Source organism: Vicia villosa, linkage group LG1, assembly GCF_029867415.1.
Source record: "Vicia villosa cultivar HV-30 ecotype Madison, WI linkage group LG1, Vvil1.0, whole genome shotgun sequence".
Classification (NCBI taxonomy): domain Eukaryota; kingdom Viridiplantae; phylum Streptophyta; class Magnoliopsida; order Fabales; family Fabaceae; genus Vicia; species Vicia villosa.
Window position 1 is genome coordinate 117,261,624 of NC_081180.1, and position 12,366 is coordinate 117,273,989.

A 12,366-nucleotide genomic window follows, 5' to 3' on the forward strand; every position below is an offset into this window, starting at 1 on the left:
TTTCGGACATGGCAGTCACTCACTTTCTTATTCTTCTGATTGATCATCACACGACTTTGTTCCTTTGATGAGGATCTTTATTTTGTAATCCTTGTTTTTCGCTTCTGCTTTCCCTAACTTTTGCCTGGACAAATTCTCTTGAATTTTATTTTGGAGTCCAGCGGGATGCCCTAACTTTTGCCTAAGTCACTTATTTCAAGTTTTTGACTTAGCGGGCTCTTTTTTTTTTTTAATTCTTCTTTTTTTTTGAACAAGTCGTGTGATGTTGCGTTGCTCTCGATTTGTTTGGAATATTGTGACTGCCTCATTCTCTGATTGATGAGGGATAACCATTATGGCATCGTCCTCTTTTAACCTCTTGATGGAATAAGGATAATCATTGCGGTTTTGACATTCCTCAACCTTTTGGAGGATAACCATTGTTGTATCCTTAGATGCATGCCCTTCTGGTGAGTTTTGAACACTCGATCAAGTTAAATGAACACTACCCTGCCCCAAGGTTAAAATAAGGGTTTTTATGATCAGAAAAGAAACTCCTACTTCAAGGCTCAAAGGGGTTGACGAGGGTCTATCTCCCTTATATCTCCGGTGTTTGGGGATTTGAAATAATGCCTGTACATCCTCAGTAGGGTTTTTTATTCAACAACACATGATTTGAGATTTTTGCGTTTTTATCTTTCATCATTCTCCCTCCGCTCTTTGCCTAAGCAAGCAATTAGTAAAGTTGGTATCGTAATGCCAAAACATTTTATGAGTGATAACGAATGGATTACTTCAAGACAAACATAAACAATGTATCATGATTTTCATTCAGAAATTAACAAGTTTTTACATGCGATCAGTGCTTAAACAAACAATGAAATGTTACAAATGAGAATGCAATAAAGAAACTAAATGGCCGCCATTGTTGAGGAGACTTGACTCCGTCTGGACTTGTTGAGCTTGAATACTTTCTGCAGTTCCTTCCAAACATTTCAGATTACTTCAAAAGAGAACTCCAACAAAGTCACCCATGAGTTGTAAACTTTTGCCTTGCTTTAGGGATTCGAGCAATGCGAGTGATGCAATGCTCAAGATAAGAGTACGTCTTGCTTATCCCTCGTGCGGGAGCCCCAAGCATAGATGTTGGAGAAGTATTCACCATCAAACATGGAGGAACCTTGCATTGCCATCCAACTTAGAAAAGCTATCTGTTGTGAAGAAAGATCAAAACACCAACTGGAACACCAACCCTCAGGGATACAACTGAGCACGAGAACCTTGAGAATGAGAAGTGTTGTGTAGAACATTCTTGATTACCACAAAGAAGAAGATCCTGACCAAGTCACCCAAGAATTTGTAATGCTTTAGGGATTCGAGCAATGCGAGTGATGCAATGCTCAAGATAAGAGTGCGTCTTGCTTATCCCTCGTGCGGGAGCCCCAAGCACATTCATTGAAGAAGTATTTGCCATCAAACATGGATGAACCTTGCGTAGTCACCAAACTTAGAGAAGCTATTTGTTGCAAAGAGAACTCAAACACCAACTGAAACACCAACCTCCACGGACACAACTGAGCATAAGAACCTTGAGAATGAGATATGCTTCTACAAAACATTCTTGATTTCTTTTTTTTGGAAAAGATTATGACGAAGTTGCTCGAGAATTTGTGGTGCTTTTATTATTATCATACCAACCAACTCAGACAAGGAAGTAGTCTTCAACAAAATAGGGAAAACTTGAATGAGAATACGAAAATGAAATGATGATTGCCATAGTTGAGGAGACTTGACTCCTTCTGGGCTTATTGTTTTTTTTGTGACACTTTATGGAATACGGACATTCACTTGTGCGTGAACTCTTCGTTTTATGCGCAGGCCATTTGGAGTGAATGATACTACTTTGGAGTCAATGAGATCTTGGACTTTGTGTTTCAAAATATTACAATCCTCAGTTGAATGTCCAGATGTCCCAGAATGGTACTCACACCTTGCATTTAAGTCATATCCTTGAGGAATTGGTATTGGAGGGGGCTTAAACTCCTTTAGTTGGACCAAAGAATCCTTGAGCAAATGAGAAAGAAGCTGACTATAGGTCATAGGAATTGGGTCAATCCTTCTTGGTGGTCTCCTTGGCATTTGTGGACCCTGCTGATGGCAATGATTCCAGTACCCATTCTGTTCAGGTGTCTTCCTCTTTTGATTTGGCTGTGAAACAAATGGAGACTGATGAGGTGGGAAACCTGGAACCCAAGATGGTGCATTATGCTTCTGATTTGAAGTAGATCTGACATAGAAGTATGAATCAACCTTTTCTTCCACCGCAGTTGGAAACCCATTTCCTCGAACAAACATACCCTCGGGGGTGAACAAAATCACTTTTGAATCAATGAGATCTTGAATTTGCTGCTTCAGCGCCCTACAATTCTCAATATCATGACCAGGTGCCCCAGAATGGAACTCACATCGAGCATTGGCATCAAAGGTGGGGGGAAGCTTTTCAGGCGTAGCCAATTCTCGTAGCTCAATCAACTGAAGCTCCAGCAAACGGGGAAGTAACTGAGCGTAAGGCATCGGGATAGGATTGAGAATTCTCTGAGGTATCTTAGGCTTTTTCCCACACATTTGGCCTCCTTGAAGAACAGATTGGCATGGAGGTAATGGCACATGGAGTTGAGGAGGAACTTCCTGAGGTATTCCATGAGTGGGAAGGGATCCTACTGAAGAGAAGGGATCAACAACTTCTGTTGCAGCAGTAGGAACAACATCCCCCTCCTTTCTTAGTACTGTTTTTAGAATTTCCATGACCAGGCTCACTTGAGTCTTCAACTGACTATTTTCCTCTTTTAGTGCATCCTGATTACGGACCAAGTCTCGCATCTCCAACATAAGATGACCCATTTGTTCCTTCATCTCGTCCATTTCCTCACGGAGTTGTTCCATAGTTGATCTTGGAGTTGTGGCAGTGAGAAGTCAAATCTGTTGTTGATCTTGAAATCTGGATAGAAATGGTCCCATAAGTCTCTGAAAGAACCACGAAATGCATGATAGTATGAATGCATGTTTCATTTATGAGAGATCCTAAAGTCTTTTCACACACTTTCATTTTTCTTTTTTGGAATCAAAGCTTCTCTTTTTTGTATAGAATATCTTTCCTTTCCTTTTTTGCTTTTCTATTTCCTTTTCTTTTACATATCTTTTCTTTTCTTTTCTTTTCTTTTCTCTTTTTTTTTTTGGAAATAGACTTTAGGATCTTTCATAAATGGAGTGGACAAAGCAATGATGTTATGCAATGCAAAAGCATGGGATCCTCGGTCCATATAATCTTAGTAACCACTGTACAATCCTCTGAATAACTGATATAGATCAGATGTCACAGGATCAAAGGTCCGACACCTTTTTGAATACCAGGAAGACAAATAGTCACCAACAGAACAGAATAGTCACCAACGGTACCTGTCATGTATATCCCACCCCACTCACAGGTGAATCTAGGTCAGGGTAAGGTCAAAATGGCAACCAGCGTTATCAGTCCTCCTGAGGCACCAATGTTGTTGCATCTACATGCCAACAATGATACCCCATTTGGACCTCGACTGGGCGTGGGTCTCATGATCGCACTAGACAAGACCTGACATCTCATCGGCGTCATGACTATCCACTCTATCCTAGGTATCCTATGTGTCACTCTGGCCTGGGTATTGGGCCTTTTACCTCATAGAACATCCCACCCAACCTGCAAAACAGAACAGAAGACCCCAAGGAACACAGAATATAATATATATGCATGATGTGCAAACAGAAATAAACATGATATGCAAGCAGAAAAATAAACATGCAAACATATATACAAGGTATAGACATAAAAACAAATAAACACCCAGTAAATAAACAAACAAACGCAGGCTAGGATCGACTCGCTAAGGATGGACCAGCAATAGGTCTAGCAACATCCCCAGCAGAGTCGCCAGCTGTCGCACGCTCGCGAAAAAATGAACAGAGTCGCCACCAATATATTTATCCCATAAGGGAAAGGAATACCAGGAAACCTAACAAAGGAAGGAACAGGGTCTTGCGACCAGAGAATCAAGGTACGGGAGTCGGTTACGCGAGGGGAAGGTATTAGCACCCCTCACGCCCATCGTACTCGATGGTATCCACCTATGTTTGTTTCTATCTAAAGGGTGTGTACTATGTCTATGTCTAAATGCGAAATGAATGCAAAATGTAGGGAAAATAAAGAATTGTACTCGCACGGGCCCTACCCCGCTGCCTACGTATCCTTTTCAGGAATCAGAGTTACCGTAGCTCGGCTCACGATTTTCTGTTTGTTTTTGTGTTTTTTAGTTGGGCGGCGTTAACGCTCACGCTCTTGCACAAGGGGACAGCCTAGGATGCAATGGAGCGGAGATAACATGCCCTTAGAAAGGAGAAAAAGAGAGATTGGTTTGTATCTTTTAGGGTGATTCCATGATGACGAGAACCCACTACAAGGTCTCGCATCACTTCCTCACTTTTGTTAAATCTGACCATTTATTAGGGTTTTTTGAAGTGTTTTTGATTGGTGTTTTTTATGGGGATTTTAATTTGTGACTTAGATCATACCAAAAAGAGTTTTTGTTTGTTTTTGAGTATTTAGAGAACGCACATCGAGGCCTACGCCACGATCGTTTCTCTAAATAACGGTTAAGAAATACATCGAGGCTTCACACCTCAATCATTTCTTCTCCGCTAAGTAAAAGAGATACAAAAAGAGTTTTTTATGAATATTTAGAGAATGCACATCGAGGCCTACGCCACAATCGTTTCTCTAAATAACGGTTAAGAAATACACCGAGGCTTCACACCTCAATCATTTCTTCTCCGTTAAGTAGGAAAGAACATACATCGAGGCCTACGCCTCAATCATTTCTTTCCTACCCTGAAATAAAGCAATGGTATGATCTTCATCGATTTTTATTAAGTATTTTAAAAGTTGAAAAGAAAAAGAATGAAAGGGAACTAGCCTATTTTCTAATCTAAGTTGTTATACAAGTCTAAATCCTAATGTTAACATGAGACTAAATTCTAAAAGGAGCATGAAAAGGTACTAACAAAGATAGGCCTAAAATAAGGCCAAGAATAAGGGCAATAAAATCACACAAGCATCGTACAAAAATGACCATGAAATAGTACAAAATGATTCAAGCATTAGTAAAAATGAAACTAAAAAAAACTACTATTCTTATGGGTTTTTTATAAAAGAACTCAAATGTCAAAATTAACCTAAAAGATTTACTATTATTTATGAGTTTTTCTAATGTCAGTGATCACCTAAAAATCTAACAAAATATTAAAGGTTTCATCATGTTTTTATCAACTAAAAATAATAGAAAAAAACTATTGTAGAGTGAACCTAAAATCTACACATTTTAATGGAGTCAGGGAGGCTCAAATTGAAAATCGTGGTGCAGTCAGCAGTTATGCGTATGGCCCAAAGGATAAAGCCCAGACTGATGTTTTTGTGTAGTTTCTTATATGCCCGAAAACGTGTGCAGCATGGGCCGAGTGGGGGTGCAAATTGCAATTCGTAATATGGCCCAAGATGGTTTATTAGTATTCAGATTAGTCCAATTATTCTGATTTTTATTAATTAACAAAATTAATTAAAATAAAAAAGAAAAGAAAAAGAAAAAGAGATAAGCTGAGATTGGGGATTAGGGTTCAGAACCTTGTGACGCTTGGAGTTCATACGAAGAAACTCTCTCCCTCTCCTCACTTGCGGCGGCCGGAGATCTTCCTTGCTCCACCGTCACCGATAACTTCTCCGGCTCCCTCTCGCTTTCATCTCATTCGGTCTCAAATTTCTCTCTCTGATGCGTCTCACTCTCCGCTCGTCTTCGCATCGCTCTCATTCTCTCATTACTCCCGATCTCCGCCGTGAACAAATGACGATTGCTATGGAAATTTCTATGGCGTTGATGGTGATTGAAGATTACGTTTGACTGCTGAACTGAAGTGAAGAACAATGCGGAGATAGCGTCGTTGTCTGCGGTGGAGAAGAAACTGAAGATCACTGTTGTTGCGTATTGCTGGCGTTGAAAGCAGAGAAAAGTGACGATGAAGATTGAAGTTATTGCGGACTCGAAGATGTCGGTGACTAGAAATTGAAGTAAGTGTTAACTCCAATACTTTATTTCTCTTATCCGATTCACGTTTCTTCTCCTCCTTCTTCTTGATTTCTGTGGTTTTCTGATCAGTTTTTCTTGTTGAATATGAATGGAGGTTGAACTGTGGTAAACTGTTTATTGAGTTTGTTGTTGTTTATCGATGATTCAGTGGTGATGAAGATTGAAGAAGATGGAGTTTTAGAGAATGAAGATGGTGATGATTGAAGAAGGTGATGAAGATGGATTCTTGAAGGGGATGAAGAATGAAAGTTGATGAAGATTCAGAGGAATGATTGAGAAAAGGTTCAAGCGATTTTTATTCTGTGAATTGAAGAAGATGGGGAAGGTTGAATGAAGATGAAGATGATGAAAAGTTGATGAAGATCAGAATAGTGGAGAGAGTGGCAATGGTGAAGGGATGAAGAGGTGAAGATGGTGATGATGTGAAGAGAGAGTGAAGTGTCTGTTATATAGGGATGGCAGGTTAGTTCAGCTCTCTCTCTTTTTCTGTTATGAATTGATTCTGTTAGATCTATTGAAGGTTTGTTAGTTGACAGTTATGAGTTTTTTCTGTTAACAGGTTGTTAGAGATTCGGTTAGGGATTAGAAATTCTGTTATGAATCGGTTAGGGGTTAGTTATGAAGTTGGTTACAAACTGTTTGGAGTTGGTTAACTGTTAGAGGAAGTAGTTAGGATTGTTAATTTAGAGAAAAGGTTAATGTATTGTGTATGTCTTGGTACGATCTTTTCGCAACAGGTTCCCTCTTAATGAAATATGGCGGCAGCAAGTGTATGTGATTTGAACTGATGAGCTGAATGATGTAGTATCTATTTTGAGTAGTTTCCTTCTCATTTTCTGAACTGGTACAGGGCTTTAGGATGGTGTAAACTGAATGTGGTTACAAGTTGCTAGTGTAGGCTGTTATGAATATGAACTTTGGTTTTTTGTAAAGAATCATGGTTTAGAATGAAAGTGGTGATGTCTAGAGATTAGGAACAGAAAGCCAAAATATTTTTGTGTAATAATTTTTGTAGTTTGATTTTTGTAATGGATATGGTTTTGATATAATTGGATGGAATTTTCAGTGATGTATTTTTCGTGTACGATTTTGTGTGATGAGGTTGTAATGATAATAACTTTGAATTGGAGTTTGGTATTGAATTTGAAACAACACATGACGTCATGCCTTGGCTTTGGGTTCAACAATGCAGTTTGCTCCTTTTTGCAATAATTTGAATTTCAAAGTCTTCTTTTCTTTTTCCTCTTTTGAATTTGAATATTGAATCTCACAACATCCATGAGATGACAACTCAAGGTAGTTTACTATGTTCTTTGTCCAAAAAGTCGACCACACATGACTGACTTTGACTAAGAATAGGCAATTTCGCATATAATCTCCACATGTCTCTCTTCATCAATGTATCAGTGACCACACTTGTGCTTGAGATAGAAATCTTTAAGGCTTAAGTCAAGGGACTCAATTGTATGACTATATTTCCTTTCCAAACAAGCACATTAAGAAACTCAATCCATTTATTCTTCGACCCTTTACAATCAAACCAAACACTTGTAATAGAAGCAATCTCCCCGAGAGAGTCAAAGTCTTGAAATATTGTATGACCATTGTAACAACAGACTTGATAAAGTGTGCACGAGCCCGAAACCCTAATTAAAGAGTCTCGATTCAAATAACCAGGGAAATAAACCCTAGTCCATGACAAATGATCCCATGCTTTGTGTATGTTTATTTAATGCATGAATGTGAGGTCATGTTAATGCCCTAATGGAGGTATGCAGATGAGACTATGAAATGCATAAGCCTACGCCAGTTAGAAGTTAAGGGTAGGACAAATTTGGGGTATGACAAGCGTTATTTGGGGGAATCGTGTTCCTTCGAAATTGAAGATTTTTGGTTGGAGGGTCGTGCAGGATAGATTGGCTACTAGAAAGCAACTCTTAAGAAGAGGTATTTTAACTCAGAGCCATGATGCGTTTGTGTTTTTTTGTCAAATGCAGGAGTTGGACTTAAATCATCTTATGCTGAATTGTTCTAAGCTGAAGTTTCTTTGGAGGAAAATTCACACATGGTTGAATTTGGATATACCCGTTATGGATGATTATTGCTGCCACTTGCTTAAGTGTGTTGATTTGTTAAGTGGAAAGATGTCTAAATGCAGAGTTGGAGTTATTTGGTTGACAATATGCTGGTGCATTTGGAAGTCTAGAAATGATATCGTATTTAATGACGCAATATTGGAAGAAGATGAACGATTCTTTTCGATTTTGTGGTTTTCCCGGTGGTGGCTTTCTATTGAATCAAATGAGATAATTATTTGTAATTTTTACGAGTGGTTCAAAAATCCGGCGGATTGTATTTAATTTCTCTGTTTTTCTTTGTTTCGTTTCCTATCTTGTAAGGGTTGGGGGTACCCCTAGTACCCTTTTCTCTTAATACAATTGTTGCTTATTAAAAAAAAACATCCTGCACGTTTTCTCATATGCTTTTCCATAATATAAAGTTTCCGCTTACAACAAATTTGTTCAATATTAGAAGAAATCTCAATTTTCTTCTTTCAATTCAAAATTCATTCCCATTGAATCTTTAATTTGTTGAGTGTTTCCTCCGTGGAATCCTAAAAATCATCGTTTTGTTTTTTCATCTCCTTCAAACCCTAAAACACAATTGATTTATTGAGTGACTTTCACTCCTAATCATACAATCAAAAATCTATTGTTTTGATACAATGTCGTCGTCATCATCATCAGAAGAACACTCTATATCCTTCATTTTATATCTCTATGTCCCTCGTAAAAGCTCTAGAATCACCCTTTTGAAGAAAAGCACACTTATTTCTTCAAAGCTTAAGCATAGTAGAATTGATATTTTTGTTCTTATAATTGATATGGATGATGCTGGTTGATTAAATGGCTCTTGAAACAAGATATTAATAAAGTATTCAAAATGAATGTGATCTTGTTTCATGGATGTAGTTTGAGAAAGAAACTTTGTGATTGCTAGCAGAAGAGTCATATGTAGTGAAACCTAGGTTAGGGTTATTGACTTGTTTATCGTAGCTTTGGAACTCTCTAATTTCGTAAGTTGAATGTAGCTCGTGAAATAGGAGTGAGTAGCAATAAAACACCCATGAAATGTCTATCCATTAACAAGATGATTTGATTTGTACTTTGTTTTATACTTTAAGAATCAAACCATAACATATATATTATATGCTCTAATTTCCCCCGTAAAATAAGAGAAATGAATTAAAAGAAAACTCATCCCCCTCAAAGAAAAAGGAAATAAAATAATTCGTCAACCATCAGAGTAATTTCAAGCGTAAAAGTATAGTCTATTAGTGTGATAATTCCTCAATATACTTTTAAGTGTACATTATTTGAAAATACCGAGGTAATACAAGGAAAGCACTCGAATTACAAGGTTAGTATATTAAGGTACCTTAATTGTTGACAAAACCAAATTCTCAGCATGTAAAGATTACGGACTCTCAACATAAAGAAGCAAATTATTCTCATTACTTAACCATAGAAGAAGTTAAAATCACCTAACTACATTAAGAGTCTCAAATTAAGATACATTCCCAGCCATAAGTTCCAGTTGGCAGTTGCACAAAATCAAATCTGCTACTTGATCTCAAATTTAGCAACGTGACAAAAATCATATGGCTCAAACAACAACTTTATTAAATTGAATTTAAGTCTAACCCATGGATTTTTTTTTTTTGAATGTGGAAACAATGTGATTCTTATGCAATAGGGAAATAAGATAGATTTATTAAATGTGCATGATAATTTAAACGCTGTATAAGTTTTTAGATGTGAATTGGTGTGAACAGCTTATTAAGTAAGCATTTTTTAATGTTAGAAATTAGTTTTATCGAGGCCGTAACCGGTTACGGAAAATAGCATAACTGGTAACAGTAGGTGTTTTCGGCTTCTGGATTTCTGTTTGAGTAGGCGTAACCGATTACGAGTTTGAGTTTGGGCTTTTTAACTTATTTTTGAGTTGTTTTTGTGTTCCACTTGTTTTTGATAGCTTGTATAAGTATCCCTGAATTGTAACATTTGTTGTTAACGCCAATTTCTCTCCTCATCTCAATTACTCTCTCTCTCTCTCTCTATAATTTTTTTCATTTTCATCTTCTCTAATTACCATTTTTTCTCCATTGATTCACCAAAATGCTTTGTGTATGTTCCAACATCAGGCATCAAGAGCCTGATTCTGATCCTTAATCCGCTGCAAAGATGACTACCGTCTCCATTGACCGAGTTCCCACCAATCTTCCAACCCTTGATTTAAAGAACTATGATAAATGGTGCAAACAAATGAAGGTGTTGTTTGACTATCAAGATGTTTTTGAAGTGGTTAACAATAGAGTTACTCCATTTGAGACAGAAGCTATAGATGCACAGAAGGCTACGCACAAGAAAGAAAATAAGAAAGATTACAAGGCACTCTTCTTGATTCATTCTTGTGTGATGGTGACAACTTTGAAAAAGTTGGTGACTGTGATTCGGCAAAGTAAACTTGGGAGAGCTTGAAGAAAGCTTATAAGGGGGCTGATAAAGCAAAAGTAGTGAGGTTACAAACTCACAAGCGTCAGTTCAGATTGGTTCAAATGAAAGAGAATGAGACAATCAACGAATACGTAACGCGCATTACGCGTTTGGTGAATCAAATAAAGTTCCACGAAGAAACTGTTTTGGAGCAGAATATTGTGTCGAAGATCTTGCGTCCTTTAACTTCAAGATTCGACAACATTGTAGTTGCAATCAAAGAATCGAAGGACCTTTCAACATTGAGCAAAGAGGAGATTCAAAGCTGTCTTAAGGCTCATGAACAAAGAATAGATGAAAAGGGAAATGACAAAGCTAAAGCGGAGACTGTGTTGCAAGCAGGGCTCAATGAGAAGAGTAAACGATCGAAAGGAAAATGAGCTTCGAGAGGGAAGTTAAATTTTGAGAATTTGGATGGAAAAGATTCACAAAATTCGAAGGTTTTAATGAGGGAAAGAGGTGAGAGAAGCTCCAAAGATAGTGGTCAAGGTAACACCACCAAGAGAATTGACAAAAGTAATGCAAAATGTTAATTTTCATAGACGTGGTCATTTCGCAAGAGATTGTAATGCGAAACTAATGGAATATCAAAGTGATGAAGCTAAGATTGCTCGACATGAAGTGGATGAGGATAACACGTTTCTGGTGATGATCACAGAGGAGAATTATGGCAGTAATCAACTGCTGGACAGCAGCTGTAGCAGTTCAAAAAATGCTGCAAAAACGCGTTCAGAGCAAAACGTTATGGTAACCGTTCGAGATGGAGTCCAAGATAGTGATGAGTGGTACTTGGATTCTGGTTGTTCAACACATATGACAGGTAGAAAGGATTTGTTTGTCAAAATCAATCAAGCCACGAAGAATAAGGTGAAATTCACGGACGATACCACTTTAGCGGCTGACGGGGTCAGTGATGTTTTTATCATGAAAAGGGATAGTGGGCCTTCCTTGATCACATATGTGCTTTATATTCCTGAATTAAATGTAATATCTTGAGTATTGGCTGATTGCTTGAGAAGGATTACATTATTCACATGGAAAAATAAGATTTTGTGCGTTTTGGACCAAAACGAGGTTTTAGTCCTTAAAGCACCTATGGCTTCTAATAGGACTTTCAAGATAGAGTTGAAAGTGATGGAGCATAGGTTTCTTGATACAGTGGCAAGTCGAGAAGAGTGGTTGTCGCACTACCGTCTTGGACATCTCGATTTTCGAGACCTCGACGCATTACAAAAGGATGATATGGTAACCGGGTTGCAAAAAATTAATAGTTCAGCTGAGATGTGTGAAGAGTGACTGCAATGGAAGCTACACAATAGTAGTTTCAACAAGGATGCAGATTGTAGGACCAAGCATCACCTTGAGGTAGTGTACTCCGATGAATGCGGTCTAATGCAAGTCAACTCGTATGGTGGAAATAGGTACTTTGTCACTTTTATCGATGATTTTAGTAAGAAACTATGGATATACCTAATCAAGAGAAAGGATGAGGTATTTGATGTGTTCAAAAACTTAAGTCCATGGTTGAGCGGCAAAGCAGTCACAAGATTAAAATTCTCAAAATGGATGGTGGAGGTGAATATACATCGAATAAGTTTGGAAAGTATTGTGATGAAAATGGGATAATGCATGAAGTTGTGCCACCCTACATGCCACATCAG

The 12,366-nt window shown here is 37.9% G+C and overlaps 1 protein-coding gene across 1 annotated transcript; it reads left to right on the plus strand.

Annotated features, from left to right (window-relative positions):
• The first annotated feature begins 11,224 nt into the window (after positions 1-11,224).
• On the plus strand, positions 11,225-11,701 carry LOC131652438 (uncharacterized). Its single transcript, XM_058922290.1, has one exon. The coding sequence runs from the start codon at positions 11,225-11,227 to the stop codon at positions 11,699-11,701; it is 477 nt and encodes a 158-aa protein (XP_058778273.1).
• The last annotated feature ends 665 nt before the right edge of the window (positions 11,702-12,366 follow it).

What these genes read in the sequence shown, in the direction of transcription:
- LOC131652438 (XM_058922290.1), top strand. Translation starts at nt 11,225, where the DNA reads ATGCAAAATGTTAATTTTCATAGACGTGGTCATTTCGCAAGAGATTGT.